The sequence below is a fragment of the Rhinolophus sinicus genome, chromosome 9 (genome assembly GCF_057876585.1).
Source record: "Rhinolophus sinicus isolate RSI-liver-muscle chromosome 9, RSI-T2T, whole genome shotgun sequence".
Classification (NCBI taxonomy): domain Eukaryota; kingdom Metazoa; phylum Chordata; class Mammalia; order Chiroptera; family Rhinolophidae; genus Rhinolophus; species Rhinolophus sinicus.
Genome location: NC_142509.1, coordinates 39,972,358 through 39,990,573, shown reverse-complemented (window position 1 = coordinate 39,990,573; position 18,216 = coordinate 39,972,358). Strand labels below are relative to the sequence as shown.

Genomic DNA, 18,216 nt, shown 5'->3' with positions numbered 1-18,216 from the left:
TGAGGTTTTTCTTTTAAAATAAACTTTAAAAATTACAAGTTTTGCATTGACAGAAAAGTATAGAAAGTTCCCACGTACCTCACACCCACTTTCCTCTATTAACGTCTTGCGTGTGTCACCAAGATGCACCTACAGTGGTACATGCCTGCTCACTAGAGATTTCCCGTCTTTCCCTAAGGACCCCAGCTAGGGACCACTCTACATGCAGTCTTCGTGTCTCCTTGGGTTATTTTGGCTCTGACAGTTTCTCAGACCTTCCTTGTTTGATGACCTTGACCTTGGGAGGAGCCCAGTCAGGTGTTTGCAGGGTGTCCGTCTGCTGGGATGTGCCTGAGTTTTTCTCTCGGTCACAGTGGGGTGATGGGTTTGCAAAGGTGAAGCGTCCTTCTCATCCCATCTTGTCCAGGGACCTGCTGTCAACACGACTCGTCACTGTTGGTGTTGACCTTGGTCACCTGGCCGAGGCCTGTCTGTCGGGTTCTCCGCTGCACAGATACCAGCTCCCCCTTTCCACGCCGTCCTCTTCGGAAGGAAGTCCCTGCACAGCCCACATGTGCTGAGTGGGCGTCCTGCTCCAGCTGTGGAGGGCGGCGTGGGGGACTGCGCACAGAAGTGGGACCCTTCTGCGAGGGAGCGTGTCTTTGCCGGTTTTACTGACCCAATCATTTATCTGTATCAGCGTGAGCTCACAGATGCTTCGTACTCCGGGTTACAGCCCAACACGACGTGACTTGTTACTCTGCTGCTCAGTGTGTCCCAGCTTTGGCCAAAGGGGCTCTTTCAGTGGCTCCTGGGTCCCCTCAAGATTTGGTTTTGGCACATGCCCTTCCTTTCCGGCCCTGCGACATGCTCCCAACCCCCCGATAAGCCACTCCTTTTTCTGGCGAGTGGAGTTAGAAGCCAGGTCTGGGAGCTGTGTGTGGATCTGTGCTGGGGCCTCCCTGGTCAGCTGGAAGAAAGACATGTGGCCCTGGGTCAACACGTCCACCCTCGTGTTAGGTGACCGCTGGCAGACGAGCACTTTCTCTACCATCTTCGTAACTTTTCTGTAATTCTAAAAACGTTCATTACAAAGAAAACACGTGCTCTTTCTGCAGATGTGGACAGTCACTGCGGTTACAGATGTGGTGAGCAGGCACCTGTCCCGTGGGCTGGGCCGGAGGGGGGGTTACTTGTATCTGTCTGTGTTTGTGACAAGGAACCTGGAAGGACGCGCAGAAAGTAATATTCTACCATGTGAACGAATCACTTATTCAACACAAGCAAACCCCCAGCATGGCTGAAAACGCCCTGGGAGTCCGTGGGGGCCTCCAGCCTTCTCAGCCCCCCCCCCCCAGCATGCGGTCCCATCACTTCTCCCCTTGGCTCCTGGTCCAGGGTGAGGTGCCCTCCCAGCAGCTCCCGTCTGTTCCCAGAATCTGGAAGAGGAGCTGGGCCCCCAGGTCGCCTGAGGTCATGGATGTTTAATGATTGGCACACAGGTCACATCCGAGAGTGAGCAAGGCACCGGGCTCTAGAGACACTTAAGTCAACGATTTCTGACGAAACAGCCAAAACAGCGGCCTCGGAACAATGGGGTTAGCGCATTTTACGAGCCTTAGAGCTGATCCAGCAAAACGACTGCAAATCTACAAGGAAAGAATCCTTTTAACGGGGAAGGACTCTTTACCAAATGCTGTACAGGTGAGGACACGGGCACGTCCAGTGTCTAACAGGAGGCCAGACCCGCGGGAGAGGCCCACGCATAGTGTGCAGTGATGAGCGTGTCACACACACACAGTCAGAAGTCCGATTTCCCAGCAGTTTTAGTTGCAAAAAGTCAAGTGTGCTGCATTCCCCAAGGGGCTGGCAGCTGACATGGACCCAGAGATGGCAGACGGTGGGCCTGGGCACCTCCCTGGCCCAGCACCGACCACCCAGAATTCCACAGGGTTGTGGGGCCCACCCTCCCTTTCCCATGGTGGTGACATGGTCTCCAAACACCAAATTTACGCCTCGTCCTCGACGGTGAGCGCTCTGCTTGTCCTGCTAATGCGTCACCCGGCGCCAGTGGCTGCAAACAGAACATCTGATGCATTAGCTGGGACTCGACAGACTGCACTGGCGGAGCTGCCGTTCACCCCGGAGCCGCTCTGCTCCTCAGGGACGAGCTGCGGTCAGTCCCGCCCACCGCGCTCAGTGGCCTCCAGTGTGTGTGGTGCCGGCGCTGGTTCCGCCTCAGGACTCGCGGTCCTGGCTCGCAGCCCACTCCTCAGTGGAGCCGCAGCCCATGCCAACCATGTCCCGCGGGCAGAATGGAGTCACCACCGCCACACACGCTTGTCTGAAGACACACCTCCCAGAAACCATGAGAGAAAGGAACAACTACATAAAAAAGCAACTTTTGCATGTGTAAAAACCAACTATAAACAAAGTAAAAAAAAGTGACAAATTATTTATCAAATGAACGATACAGAAAGGGCAAGTTTCGTTACTATGTAGAGCGCTTACACACAGTAAGAAACAGCAGTGGTACCCACAGCCACAGGGCAAGGTCCGCTTGCAAAAACAAATACAAGTGGGTTTTGAAGTACGAAGGCAGCTGCTGATCTCACTCATGAAGAGATGAAATTACAAGGCGAGCTTTGGTCTGACTCAGCAGTGGGTGTGTGGCACCGTGCCGCCCTGGTGAGGGCCCGGGGGGGCTCTGGGCCACTGCCAGGCGAGGCCCTGCGTAGAATGGTTAAAAGCTCCCCACCTTGTGACCCAGTGCTTCCCCGGCCAGGGGTTCATTCTGCAGCCTCAGGCACCTGTGTGTCAAGACGAGCTGCCTGAGGACACAGTGCGGCTGGCTGTCCTGGGACCTGTGGACTGAGTCAGGTGCCATCCAGCGGCAGGGCACTGAGTGTGGCTGCATGAGGACGCCTGTGACAGGCAGGCGTGTGGTGCTGACGTGCAGCGTCTCACAGGTGAGCACATGAGGCCACGTGCAGAGCTGCACGTACAGCGGCAGGCAGCACTGCGAGTGGGCGAGGGCACAGACCCTTCTCGTGCTCTGCTCTGCACCCTCGGCCAGGCCCAACTCCTCCACCGGCCCTCCCAGCTCCCGGGGGCTCCGGAAGGGGGTCTACTTTACGAAAAGGAAAACTCAGACGTTCCATTTTTGGTTTGGCAAATCAGCAGAACTGAAAACGGCCTCCGACGTGGGAGGGAGCTGTGCGGAACCTTCAGTCTACAGGGACGACACGGCTGACATCACACATGGACACGCATGTCCCCACCTCCGCTGTCCTACACAAAACGGGCCGGGCACTGCCCAGGCTGTGCTCTCCAGAGACCCAGCGACACGGCACCCCTGCATGTCATCAGGAGGCTGAAGCCGGCAGGGGGTCAAAAGGCTCAATCCGTGCTCAGGAGTCAGCGGGGGTGTGGTGAACTTTTTTTTCACTTTGATTAGCATGTATTTGATGCTGAATTCCCTCCCGGGACGTAAGTTTTTGTTTCTTGTTTTTTTCTGGGAGATCTTTTTCTTCTGCAGCCTCCTCTTCTGGTTTAGGCACAACCTGCTCTTTCTCAGTGAGGACCCCTCAGGGTAGCAGCGGTGTAAGTTCCGCGCTGCCTCTTGGGAGCTTTGTTTGCCTTGGCTGGGCTCAGTGACCAGAGCGTCTACAGCTACACCCTCACGTGCAGCATCGCTCTTTGCATTTTTAAGCACGTGTAGTAAAAAGTCTGCACTCTTCGGGCCACCGACCCTGCGTCCAGCCCCACTGTGTGGCCTGGGCACACCTCCCAACTCCACCATTGTGACGATGGAATGGCACACGTTGCTCCTGTAACATGACACCCTTCAGATATGTCGTGGTTTTTTGGATATGCATACGCTTGATGGCCTGGGCAGTTTCACGAGTGTTCTTAAAATGAATACGTAGATTTCAACCTCTTGATTTACATGATTGTGTGGGGTTCTCTGGGTCAAGTGAATAGCGAACCATTTTCAGAGGTCACCTCAGGCTGCTCAGGGGAACAGGAAGGGCTGTGGGGGACCTCCTGAGGACGTCCTAGGCGCTGACGGCTGTCCTCAGGCCACCAGTCTGTCCCACTGTGCCAGGGCTGAGGACCGTGCACTGTGCCCCCGAGTGGTGCCAGAGCGGGCGGGCAGGCGGGCGGGTGGCAGGGGACCGAACCGCTGTCCACACGACATGGTGTTAGCCCAATGACAGATGACGAGCAGTAAAAACTCAGAAGCCACACAAGGAGGAAACTGGTCACAGTGGCTAGCTAGAAAAGGTGTTTTCCTCTCATTTTATTTGATAATACATTTCACAGAAACATGATATTATTTACAAATATACAGGTAAGAGACTGCTGGTCAAAAATCTTAAGCTGAAAATGTCATCTAAAATTAATTTACAAAAACCACCAATTGTCCAAGGACGTCCCAGGGGAGACTCTGGACGGCGCCCTGTGGGGGTCCCTGCAGAGCCAAGCTCCTCGGCCTGCCGGGGCCCGGGCCGCACGCCCGCAGACGCTGGCTGCCGCGTCTCAGGAGGCACTGGTCTGCATGTTTTTGGAAGCTGCGAGCATCGCTCTGACTTTGGCCATGAGGTCCTGTGCAAGGACAGATACAGGTTTCCATGAGCTCCCGCTGAGATGTGGGGCAGCACGTGTGTGGCACAGGGTTCCGTTCCAGACCTCCCCATGCTGGGCCCGCGATACGCTCCCTGGTTCCAGGACCAGCTGACCCAGGGCGGCGCCGACACCCCTGGCCCTCTGGGTGACCAGCCCAGGACACCCGTCAGTACTCATGAGGTGACACAGGATGTGGAAACTGGCCCTTTATAAAAAGAGGGAGAGACCCCATCTTACCTGGGTTATCTTGCTCTGGACAGAAGAGACGATTGCTGAGGAGATCTGACCGTCTTTTTCCTGAGAAACTCCCCTAAGACACAGAGAGAGTTCAGGGGCCTAAAAATACTTCAAAACATTACAACCAAGAGTGACCCCACACGACACTCCTGACCCCAGCCAGGCCTGGGTGGTCCATGAGGGGGGAACGGTCTGGCATGTGCGTCCTGACAACCACTGGCGGCCAGTCGATGCAGAGCCACCCTCGTAAAAGTGGGGACACCTGCGTCTATCGGCTGAACAGGCCGACCGTGTGACAATCAGGGTGGCCACGGACACCGCCGCCGCTTGTTCAGTCAGAAAGTTTGACAGTCCAGCCACTGCTTTTTGAGGCTTGGATTGAGTGATGGGTCACAGTGGACCCTGTGTTTGCCCCCCAGCTGGGGGCCCCTCCCCCCCCGGGGCATCGTCGGGGGCTGAGAACTGCTGTCACACTGGTGAACATGAACAGAGGGGGCACGCCCCCACTACTCAGCCTCTGTGGGTCCCAGGCCATCCTGCCTGCCTTTGCTGGGGGTACGGAGGAGGCCTGTTTCCAGTCGGGGCTCCCAGGCCTGGCTGCGCCCCAGGCACCCCACCGTCTGCCCTCTGCCTCCTGACGCCCGAGTCACTGAGGAGGAGGATGTGGGGAGCAGGCCCCGCGGGCAGGAGGGTTACCTGGAGCGCTCCTGGCTGGAGCCCCGACTCTCCATGGGCGAGATGCTGGCCGAGTGCCGGTGTGTGGCCTGCTTGCTCGGGGACACAGACCGCGACGCGGCCTTGGGCTTGGTTCGCGACCGGGAGCGTCTCTTCTTCTTCTTCTCATGTGGGCTCCTGGGAGAAAAGCGGGTTCAGGCAGAGGCGCGGCGCCAGCCGGGGGCCTGGGCCCTCCCCACAGCCCGCACGGCCGCCGCAGGCTCCGCGTGCTTCCCTCCTCACCAAAGCTGCACACACTTTATTTAACTCGCAACTGATGAACGTGGCAAGCGAGAGTCACGCATCGTCAGTGGACACGGGCTTCTCTGCAGGACGGCTCTAAGCCAAGGCTTCCAACACAACCAGCACTTTGTACTTAAAATGCCCAAGAAAAGCACCACGTGCTGCCCACTCCTGTGGACTCCGAGTGCCGGCACGTCACCCTGGCTGGGGCCTGCTCTCCCACCCGCCTCCACGGCCACCTCACGGAGCCACCCACTCTGCCTGCTGCCTGCGCCTCCCCCGGACACGTCACCAAGGCCTGACAAGTCCCCACCAGAAGTGTCTCCAGCCCCTCCTGCCCTGACAGTCCCTCTCCTGCCTGGGCCACCCAAGCCTCAGCTTCTCCATCCCACACACTGAACTCCGTCTCACCCCTGCCCTCGGCCCTCCCTCCACTCCCCTGGCAAACACCAAACAGGAAGGAGACTGGTGGGCATAAACGCTGCCTGTGGCCCAGGCGGCACCGAGCTCTCCGGCTCTCGGCCCCTCCAAGCTCCGCTGACAGTGGACAACTTCCTCCTTGCCTTTCAGGGATGCCGCCCAGAGCCCTCCGCCCGCCACGGGCCGCGGCTGCCGGTGTCGGAGGCTACGTCCTCGTTAACTAGTCCTGGCTTCTCAGCTTTGCTGCTCTCTCCCTCAGGCTGCGTCATGCTGCAGGATGGCCCCCCTGGACGTGTCCCCTGAGCCAGGGGACAGGAAGTGCACTCTGGAAGACACCGTCAGACCCCTCCCTGGTTTGCCCACACCTCCGATGTGTTGATGTGAAGGCGTGTGACAGATCTCGCTAACTGCTCCTGCCTTGCTGTTCCTGCTCTACACACAGACATCCTGGGTCACCACCTGCATGGCTCAGAGTCCCCAGCCCTGTCCATGTGCCCACTGACCCCCAGGCCAGCGCAGCTGTCACCTGGGTGTGGCTCCTGCTCCGCACCCCTCTGGGCAGCTCCTGTGTCTTCCCTGCAGGGCACCGCACCCACTGCCCCTCTCCAGCACCCCGTCAGTGCCCGAGGCCCGGGGTGGACGCCTCTCACAAGGTCCACTAGCCACCCTCTGGCAGGGACGGTCCTGGGTAGCTGACGCGGCCCTGGCGTTTCAGTGCAGCTCCCTGGCAGTGCTCCCGGGCAGACTGCTGGCACCAGTACAGCACTCTGGCACTCCGGCACGCCAGGCACGGGGCTTTCCAGCTCTGCCCGACTAACAAGAGGATCTGGCCGAGGTGACGGCGGCTTGGCAACTGAAATACAGCTGCGGGAAGTGGAGCCCCTGGTGAGCTGAGGCTGCAAGCAGGTGGCCTGCCACGTAACCCATAAACCCCGGATCCGAGGGTGTGGGAGCTGCATGCAACAGGCTTGGGCCCTGAACCGCAAAAGCTCTGTGCAATTTCCATGTCTGGGAACATGCATTAGGATTTCAAAGAGAGCAGCAAATAAATTATTTAGTAGCATGTGACGTCCGAAATGACCCAAGCCCTAAACGTGTTTCTGTGGCTGCCTACGTGAATTAATCAAAGGCAGATTACATCCTTAACTGTAAATCAGGCTCAATTTTAGTACAAGTTGATCTCATGTGACAAAACTTTCTAAGCATGTGACTAAAATGCGTAGCAATGCTACTTAGAAATGCTGAGCACGCTAAGTGACTAACGGGCGGGAGCGTCTGCAGCCAGGAGACGAGGGACAATGGCACGATTCTCGTCTCAGGCGGGATGGCGCGCGATGCCATCACGGGACTGCAATGTCACTGAACTTCAAACCTCACACAGCAACGGCCCATCACCCCGGCATCGAGCCGCGTCCCCACCCTCACAGGTGGCTGAGCACTGCTCTGACTGCTACGACGGAGCTCCGTCAAAATGCAGCCGCGCACGATCACTCTCTGTGTCTGGCTTCTCTGCTCAGCGCAGCGTCTCTGAGACTCTTCCACGGCGCTGGCAGAATCATCATTTGTTTCTTTTTGCTGCTGGGCCATGTCCCCCTGTATGAATCTAGCCTGTCTGTTCACACTTTCTCCTGTCAGCAGACAGGTTGTGTCCAGCTCGTGGCAATTAGAGTAAGCGGCTTCTCTGGCTAAATGTTTCTGTGGTTAGTCCCCAGGACTGTCAGAGCTGGGTCACGGGCAGCACGAGTTTGCCTGGACGGTCCCCCATGGCCCAACCGTTTTGCATCCCGCCAGCCACGTTTCTGTGGTTCAGCCAACACTCAGCAACGTCCGCCATGTTTGTTTTCAGCCCTTCTCGTCAGAATAACGTGGCACCTCCTGTGGCTTTACCTGCATCTCCCTGGAAGTGACTGATGCTGCCAGCACCTTTTCATTCACTGGTTTCACTGGCCAATCAGATACATTCTTTCATAAAGTCTCTTTCCAGCCACCTGCCCCCTTTTAATCAGATTATTGCACAATGTTCCGCCCAAGCTGGGGCAGGTGTGTTCACTTTCTTAACTGCCTTTTGAGTGAAGTTTTGCATTTAAATGGAATCAAATTTGTTCTTTTTTCCTTCTATGGTGGGGTTTTCTACGTCCTCAAGAATCTCTGCCACCTGAGGTCAGAACACATTCTCCTTGTTTTCTGCGAAGCTGAAAGCTTCCCGTCCCCACACTGAGGTCTTTGATCCGTCTTGAGTTCACTCTGTGACGGGCGCAGGCCACTGCCTGCGTGCTGACATCCAGCTGCTCGGGGAGCCGTGCTCAACACAACACTTTCCTCACTGAGCTGCTCTGGCACCTTTGCCATTTGAAGGCACACGACGCAGCCTTCTTACTGCGGCTTTCCAGGAAGCCTGCACTCGGTAGTGAAAGCCCTTCCACGTCAATCTTTCTCAGGGCTGTTCAGCCCGTCTGGGTGCTTAGCATTTGCACACAGGTGACAGAGGCCAGCTTGCCAATTTCTATGAGGAGCCCGTGGGGATGGAGCCCGTGGGGACCGGTCTGCAGGCCAAAGCCTTCCTTCCAATCCACGAACAGGGACGTGCTCTCCATTTATTTCAGTTTCTGAAAACTTTCTCAGAAGCCTTGTGTGGTTTTCAGTGCACACAGGTCTTGCACATAGTTCTTTACATTTACCCCTGAATCATTTGTTTTCTTTGATACTGGTTATGGATGGTATTGCTTTTTAACTTCATTTTTTTTCAGTTGTTTTTAGTACAGAAAAATAAACGTAGAGATTCCTTAAGATTTTATATTACTATGTAAAAAGACAGTTTACTTTTTCCTTTCCAATTTTATGCTTTTTCTTTCTTTTTTGCCTTACTGTCTTAGCTGTGAATTCTGCCTTGTTTCTGATCTCAGGGGAAAGCATTCAGTCTTTCACCCAGGAGTGTGGTGTGAGCTGTAGGATTTTCAAACACGCCCTTCATTAGATGGAGGGAGTTTCCCTCTAGTCCCTTTGCCAAGCGAGTCCCCCCTTTCTCCTTTTAATGAACGAGCGATGAATTGTTTTCCTGTATCTATTGAGGTGTCACGTGATTTTCTCCACGTACTCTGTGAAGACAGTGAATTACAGTGACTGGTTTTTGATGACCAAAGAACCTTGCATTCTGAGGTAAATCCCACTTGGTCATGACGTACTGTCCTTTTAATAAATTGCTGGACTCAAACCAGCTTATGTTTCATTAAGGATTTTTGCATCTATGTTCTTGAGAGAATCAGTCTGTGGAAGTACACGTGTGTACATGCATGTAGATGCCACCACACCCACACACGTTGCCCATCTGCTTCAGGAGTCGGTTATGACGGTCTCACGGGCTGAGCTGGGAAGTGTTCTCTCCTGTTTTCTTCCAAGTGTCTATAAAAGACTGGTGTCCCGTCTTTCTTGAATGGTGTTAGAATTTACAGATGAAAGCCATCTGTGCCCGGAGTTCTGTGGGAAGCTTTTACATTATAAATAAATCCAATTTCTTTAGCAGGTATGAAGCTACGCAGAGTTCTTTTGCTCTCAGTTTGCTGCTTCTTTCAAGGAATTTGTCCATTTCACCTAAGTTGTCAAGTTAACGAATACGATTTATTTCCATCAGCCTTTTAATGTCTGTAGGGCGCTTCATTCTTGGTCAATCTAAATAAAGACTTATCAACTTTTTGATCATTTTCAAAGAACCATGTCTTGGTTTTACCATTTTCCTCTGTTAGTCTGTTTTCTCTTGATTTCTGATCTGATCTTTATTGTTTCCTCGCTTCTACTTACTTTGGGTTTAATTCGTTCTCTTTGTAGCTTCTTAAGATAGAAGAGTAGGTCATTGTTTCCAGACCTTTCTTCTTTTCTAGTATAAACATTTAAAGCCACTAAGTTCCTTCTAAGTACAGCCTCCCACAGATTTGAAGATGTTACATTTTCATTATCATTAATTTCAAAATATTTTCCATGTTATCGTGATTCCTTCTTTGACCCACGGGTGATTTGAGACGTGCTGACTTTCAAACACTTGGGGGTTTTCCAGGTATCTTTTCCTAGACTGCTACCCTCTGCCTCGTGGTGAGGGAACACGCCCTGTACCACCTGAGCCTTCTGGAACTCACCGAGACATTGACTGGCTCAGGGCTCGCTCTGGCTTGGGGACAGGTGCCCGCGCACCTGATGACCATGCATTCTTCAGCTGTAGGTGGTGGGTTCAGCTGGTTCGCAGCTGCTCACGTTTTCGGTATCCACGCTGTTCTGTTGTACCTGTTCCCTTAGTGCTTTGCCTCTGTGCTTCAAATACGTTCAAGCTCTTTCCCCCCACGTGCACATTTAGAAACCACGTCCTCATGAAGAAGGGACCTCTCTGTCAGCATGAGCTGGCCCTCCTTTTCTCTAGCTCACCGAGTCTGCATGGCTCGTTAGGGGAGCCCTGCCTTCTAACAAGGACTGCATGGCAGTCGCGCATTTACATTTACAGTGTCTCTCCTGAGCAGCAGTTCCAGGTTTTGCTGTTGGCCGCAGTCTAGAAGCGCTGCCTTCTAACGTGGCTACGTGTACGGGCAGCATGAGGTCCACTGTTCTCCAGCTGCCCGAGTGTTCTTTTCCTCCCCTCCCCCTTTTCTGCCCTCTTTTGAATTATAAAGCATTTTTACGGTTCTATTCTACATCCAACGTTGGCTTCTTAGCTATTTCTTTCGTGGTTACTCTGGGGAACCCTGACATGCATCCTTCCGCGATCAAAGTCGGCTGTGAACTAACAGTTCACGAGAAGGTAAGAGCTGTGAGACAATTGCGTGTTGCCATCTGTCACTCAGCAAACACCGCGTGATGAGCTGAGCGCAGGGCTGAGTGCAGGGCCTGGGTGGCCACCGCGACACATCACCTATTTTCACTGTGATGGAATAAGCAGTACACCTGCTGACATGTGCTGTCCTACGGTTTGGCCCCACAGTCTTACGAATTTCACTCTTCAAAAATACTCAATATGCCCAGATCTTGATTTGCAAACACTCACTGAGGGAGCCGGGTTTGCTGGAGAAAAGGCTGATCCAGGGGCGGGGGTGGGGAAGGACCAGCTGAGCCTGGAACGTCTTGTGCCCAAAGAACAACGGGACCCAATGTGACACCATGTCACCATCAGACACGATAATAACGGCGATGATTATTGCACAACAAATAAAAATACTCCCCACATCACAGTCCACAGTGAAGCTAAAACAAAGGGTGTCGTCCTCTTTAGACAAGGAAGGGCAGGATGACAAAGCCACAACCAGGCCAGCTGACACAGACATCAGGGATGCTAAGATGACAAGAGGAAGCTGCTGGCAGCAGGACGGTCACACTGGCTCAGGGCACCGACCCACGTCACATGTTAGTCGACGTGGAACAGGCAGTACTGCGCACGGATGCAGCCTGAACCAAACAGCCAGACTCAGCACCACTGGTGATGGACAAACGGACATCATGCGTCTCAAGCTCCCCTAACGTCCTTCCTGCCCCAAACAGTCACTATCAACCTGGCCACAGTGGAGGACACAGTGAGACGAATCCAGACTGCTGGACCCTCTATAAAACAGCCGGCCCGATTTGTCGAGGTCACGAAATACACACAGGGGCAGGGGGCAGGCGGGAGGAACACAGAGAAAAGCAAACAGTTAAACTGTTGAATCGCGCTGGAGGTCACATGCACACTGGCATTCACTGTATTGCTTTTCAATAGTTAAGTTAGAAAAATCTCAAAATAAGTCAGTGAAAGCAGCACTCAGTGATCCGCTCGCAGAAACGATCCTTCAGGCTTGGCAGGAGGTGCCTCCCCTTGGTCTGGGTGGTCGGAGGGGAATAAAGGGACGGGTGGAGGAACATGCCACCCGCCCCACCGTAAAGCAGAGACCCGCGGCTCGCTGACTGCTGCTGGACACAGGCCGGTTGTGACCAGAACATTCTGGCCTACACAGCTCCAGGTCTGTCATCTAGATCACAAACGAGGCAGCCGTGGCTGCACGTGTGTTCCCAGCACTGGGTCCCCAACCAACCAGCAGCTCCCAGCCCAGCACGTCTCCCAGCCGTGACCCACCCGTCAGAACAGGCAGCTTGGCTGTAAGAAACACACCTTCACTGCTTTTGCGTGACTTTTTAAAGTTCCAGGCAAGACAGGTCTTGACAATTCCTAACGTAATCACGTCTCCTCCCACGATGTCTCTTTTAACACAAAGGTGCATTTGAGGGCAAAGCAAGAACTCTTGTCAGAAGAGGTCTTTTGCTTCAAGGAATTAATTTTAGACCATGCCCTTTACATATACAAGGTGATGATGAATTTCAAATGTTATACATGACTTGTTTCAGGAATAAAATTTAAAAAGGACTTCACTTTTCCCATTATGCTGGAATGGTCACATATGCTTAGTGGAGAATCACTAAGGCCCAGAATATAATTCATATACAGACAGTGAGTTTGCACACGAAGCCTTTGCTGAGACCACTCAGCTTTACAGCTTCTTTGCTGATTTTTCTGTTTTAAGAAAAAGATATCACATTTTACCAATTATTGGAGCTACCACGCGACCAGCCAGACTGCGGGAACATTTTGCATCAGACACGCCTGTCAGAGCTGCTCCTGCTCAAATGACAGAGGGCAGCTCTGAGGCTGTTCCACTCGCGTCGCCGTGGATGTGCAGTGATGTTTACACCGGCAATTCAGGACCTGTCCTCCGGAAGGAGCTGGAACCAAGGGCCCTCACCCTCCGTGTTAGGAAACCGAGACTGCGGTGCATGGCTGCACCTGCCCGTCATGGCACCTCGGTTACCAGCGCCATGACGCTCCCTGTCCACCAGCAGAGCCGGCGGCTGCATCCACTCCCGTGTGGGGACACAAAAACAAGAACCCCTCATTTTGGGGATAATGACAACACGCAAGCCAAGTGATGGAAAGCATTCAGGTGTCACCACCCACACTGGACAGGACGGGTCCCAAACAGCACCCCTCGGCCTCGATGGCACCAACAGAAGCCACTGTCCAACGCCACGCTTCCTCCCCGATTCGGGGTCCTGACAGGCCCGAGAGAGGCACAGGTGGCCCGACATGTCTGCTCACGTTTGCGATGCTGCCCGGGTTCCAGGGAGTGGTCAGCCCCTGCCGTACCCTAGGGTCCAGCCCCTGGGATGGAGAGCTGGAGACCCTGCTCGCTGGGTGTCAGAGGCCCGGGCCAGACGCAACAGCTGTGGCTTCTACACATCAGACACATGGGCCTACCTCCCTCGCTCTCGTCACCTAAGACAGAGCTCTCCTCGTGGCCAGGGAGTCGGGGGACAGACACTCTCCCTGCTCTCAGGCTCCACAGGACTCTGTGGCCCAGCCTGGGAGCTGCAGCCACGGCCTGGTCAGCCACCCACTGCGATTTCCTCAGACTCGAATTTCTCATTTTCCTTGTCACTGTCCCCACACCTCCTTCCGTGTCCATGGGTAAAGGGTAAGTGTCTGGGTCCAGAGGGGCAGCTGGGACTTGGGGACAAGAGCCTAGTGGGACTGGCCCATGGCACCGACCTCGGGGCGGGAGAGTCCGAGTCGGGCCCTGCGGTGATGGAGAGGCACGAAGGGTGCCCAGCATCTGCCAGCACAGCAGTTTCCCTGACGACCTGCACGCGGCCTGTTTTAGAAGCGCAGGCCAAGCTCCAAGATGCCCACCTGGAGCGGGTCCGCTTCCTGCTGACGCCAGGGCTGCCGCTCATCCGGTAGGCGGTGGGGACACTTCTTTCCTCCCTCCGTCTCTCGGGAGAGTGAGCTCTTCTTCGAGGGGACCGTGACCTGGGCAGAGGAAGATATGCCTTTCAGTCCTGCTGGCTGGCTGGTGTGACAGCAGCTTTGCCACCGACACAGCGACCAGACCCAGGCTCGGTGTGCAGGTGACGGCCACCCTGTCTGTGCTTTGGGGGGCCCGCGCCCTGGCCTCACCACTCTGTCCACAGCACTGAGTCCGGCTCAGAGGCAGACACTTCTCGCTCCCATCCCAGAGCACCTGCCGCACGCACCAACGCTGAACTTGAACCCATGCACAGCTCGTTTTGAGCCCGAGCGGTGCTGCTGGTCCGAACGGTCAGAGCAGCCACATCTCCCCGCCCCCGGCTCTGCTCACGAGCTGACAGCTGACTCAGACCTGCTGCTTCTCCCTGCCTCTTGCCTTTGACCTTTTTATGACCCTGAAGAATCTTCAAGTCACAGATATTTCTATCAAAATCAGGTAAGGAAAGGCAATAAAACCCAAGTGAGTGGTTTCTACGTGTTCTGATACTGGCTCCGGAAGACACTGAAACGTGGTGAAGCCAGAGGCCCATCTCTCCTCCTCACATGAACCTCTGGCCTCGGAGCAGAAATCAGTGCAAACAGGCTGCAGACTCTCGACACGAAGCCCAAAGCTCCGTGCAGCTCAGTCGTGCCGCTCTCAGGATGGTCTGGGCTAAGTACCTGAAGCTGATGACACTTCTTGAATGCAAAGCATCCATTCACATTTCATTCTTTCTTCCCACGTGCCTGGGGAAAGACTCCTCCTGGTCCTGCAGTGACACAACCCACACGACGACCAAGCCCAGGGACTGCCAGTACCCAGTCGCCAAACCCGAGACCCACACCCACTGGGGGTGGAGGTGCTCAGCAGGGGGTCCCTTAACGATGGCTTTAGGACTCTTATTTCAGTTTTTTGTTCATTCAGTGAAATTACTGTTTTGGGAAGACCTGCAATAAGAAGAAATCTGGGGGAAAAACCCTTCTTTTTGTTATGTTTCTATGACAACCCATTCAAAAACAACATAAAGAGCAGTTTGATTTTGCCATTAAAAAAATTCTATACTGAATCATTTTAATTATAATAAAACACAAAAAACACACATACTGTTGTTCCAAAGATGGCTTATAATCACATTCCACCCTGTGTCACACAGAAAACCCGGAAAAATGTCACAGCAGTGGAACGCACCTGCCCCAGGGCAGACTGTCACCAGCCTTAGGTGACACAGAGGGTCTTCTCTGTTCTCCAGCACAAACGCGCTTCAGCTTGTCAAATGGTTTGCATCCCCCACCCCCACCCGTCCTAGGATTTACACAGCAGGTTACAAAGGTGAGGTCAGCCAGACACCTTGACATTTTACCAGGTTTTCCCTCAAACGCGCTCCAGGACTCGACTCTGTCCCTGGCTGAAGCTGCCAGTAGCGGTCTGGCTCTACTGCTGTGCCACTGACCAGCTGCTCTGACAGGGTTCCGGGCTCAGTGTCCCTGGGGAAGCTGTGGGGCTGTGATACAGACACACACACTTCACATTCAGAATAAAATGTGCCGGGCTGGGTGAGACTAGATAGAACCCTGAAAAAAGCTCTGCTTCCTCAGAGCTACAGCACCTATGGAATGCTTCAGCGCAGAATTCTACAATAAATCAATAATCAGGAAAAATAACTTAGTTTTTAATACCTGCAAATTCGTAACTCTGAAATATACCATTTGCAGCGGCTATTCCTGATTTCCTCTTATTTGGGGAGAAGCCCACCTCCGAACTGGGGGCAGTAAGCTCCGTCAGGTAATACTTAGGTTCTGTTTTATTAAAGAAGCTCTATGGCTTTCATTTTGTCAGCCAGGCTCGCACGACAGCCACCGTGACAGCGCAGGAAACGGGACCCCACGAGGTGTGGAAACGCCCTGCACAATGGGAACAGAGGCCTTCCCCAAAAGACGGCGAATCACCTGAATTACACCTTCTCGAGCATTAAGCAACTCAGATATTTTATTCTTGAATTATCACAACGGTTTACTTTCAAATAAAGGCAGACTCAGACTTTTATCTGAATGACTGTGCCACTTATAAAAGCCTCTTCACCCACACACAACCCCTTCACCTCCCGCACTGGCTCACGACTCAAAGGTCTTTTCATAACAAAACAAAGGGAAGAGGTGACCCGGGGAACCAACTAGTCTGAGCAGCCAAGAGCCCCCCGGTTTCAGTTCTGCTCAAGTTCAGGCTGTGGACCAAACCTGACCTACAAATCACCTGAACTTCCTAAGGGGCCAGCTGTCTCCTGCGTGCTGTCAGTGCAGACGGCCTGGGTTTTCACAGACCAGAGAACAGCCGGCCACACCAGCAGGCTGAACGTCACCCCATGGGACCAGCAAGTACCCCAATCCCTCTTGAAAGGAACAGGACCAGGAGATTAAATCACTCACCTTCAGTGGATTGCTATACAGTTTATCACAGGGAAAAACGTAAGGAGTCACAAGTTTCACACTAAAATATGGCTCCCAGTTTGCGTGCCTGTGTCCTTTGTGAATGCTAAATAACTGTTAGAAAAGTCACACTAACACCCCCGACCGCCCACTAGGGAGCTTCTGGGGGAGCTAACTCGTAGGAAGCAGCATTCGTGACCATGTCAACCCCCCAAACCTTAAACGGGGGGATGCAAATTCTCCCTAGAACCTCCCCCCACTCAGACACTTCCAACCAATGAAACAACCCCCCCCCGAGTGGGATTATCAAGTCTTAAAAACAGAGTTCATTTCAAGCTTTAGTCTTATAAGTTTAGTTAAAAATACCTAACCCATTAGAACTGAATTTCAATTTTAGGCAGTAAATAAACTGCATGAGTATTTCTTCAATCCATTGTGGTCAAGAGCCCGATGTGACATAAAAATAGAAAACGACAGCGGGAACAAGTCTTATGCTTTAGTCAGTGTTGGCTCATAAGACACGGAACCCTCCCCGCGTAATCCCTACGCTTTCTGAGGAGCAGCCGCTGACTTCGGAGTCAGGCTCTTTCTACGGCGATTACACCACGTTATAGGTGCACACCCAGTTGCCTCTAATTGACACACACGGGACCCCAACCGCAGCACATTCCACAGTAACACGACAGTTACGAAGTGCATGGGCTTTCTAATCCTGCCTACACTTTATATAGGATTTTAGTAATTTAATATATAAAAGAAATACATTTCAACAGTAGTACCCTACCACAAGCAGCAATCTTAACAAGTGTGCGTTTTACTTGGAGCTGGCAGGGATCTTTTTAAAACAGGGGTGTCCAAACTTTTTTCAACGTTTTTTACCAAGGGCCATATGCGGTAAAATACACAAACAGCTGGGCCACTCACTCAAGGTGAAGTATGTATTGCCTCACCTGGTTTATTTAAGTAAACTAAATATGTTTTTGGAATTTGCTGTGGGCCAATTAACAATGGATTGAGGGCCGCAGTTGGCCCGTAGGCCGCAGTTTTGACACCCCTGTTTTAAAACAATCTGTTAAAACAATCTATTAAGGCCGAGAATCAAGTCTGATCAGCCCTGTGTAGACACTACGTCTGTAATGGGTTATTCTATCAGAAACCATATAGTTGAAGAAAAAACTACGACAGTAGTGTCATCATCAATGTCATGGCTTTGGTTAACATGTAACCATCGTGACACTTCAACAATTCACACCACTGAGCGCACCGAGTTCTTGCATCCTGTGACCTGCATTCTAACCCCATGTGGACTCCTGGACACCACCAGTGCTGGCGGGGCTCAGATTGAAGGGGCAGGTGGGCGACCAGCTTAGAAAACACGCAGGAAAATTAGCAAGTAAAGCAGACTCGTGCTTTTCAGAAACAGAGCCCAGGCAGGAACCACTCTGTCACCTGACTGATGTCCCCAGGGCCCCAAGACCCCAGGACAGCTGGTCTCTCGTCCCCCTCGCCCTGACCTCCACCCGCCTCAGGCCCTGAGCCCAGACTGGTCTGCTTTCAAGGAGCACTGTCCTCACACTTTCAAGGCAAAACTTCCCAGACAACTAACGCTTTGAAGGTTTTGTTTCATAATATTATTTTTAAAATTTTATAAAGTTCTATTTTGCCTTGACATTTTATCTAAACTGTGAAATCAGACACCAAAGATACGACTTATTTAGCAAACTTAAAAGTCAGCCAATGTAACTAAATTCAACTGAAAGTATCACATAGGTGCGACCTCAGCT

General features: G+C 53.0%; 1 protein-coding gene across 2 annotated transcripts in view; it reads right to left on the bottom strand.

The window, feature by feature from the left end:
* Positions 1-4,254: 4,254 nt before the first annotated feature.
* SFSWAP (splicing factor SWAP) overlaps positions 4,255-18,216 on the bottom strand; it is a 67,160-nt gene continuing 53,198 nt past the window's right edge. For both annotated transcript variants that reach the window (XM_074321711.2, XM_074321710.2), the window contains exons 15-18: positions 13,913-14,032; positions 5,542-5,697; positions 4,846-4,918; positions 4,255-4,587 (exon numbers count right to left, since the gene is read on the bottom strand). In XM_074321711.2, the coding sequence (XP_074177812.1) occupies positions 4,522-4,587; positions 4,846-4,918; positions 5,542-5,697; positions 13,913-14,032 (415 nt within the window). In that variant the 3' untranslated portion in view covers positions 4,255-4,521. The remainder of the gene's footprint in view (positions 4,588-4,845; positions 4,919-5,541; positions 5,698-13,912; positions 14,033-18,216) is intronic.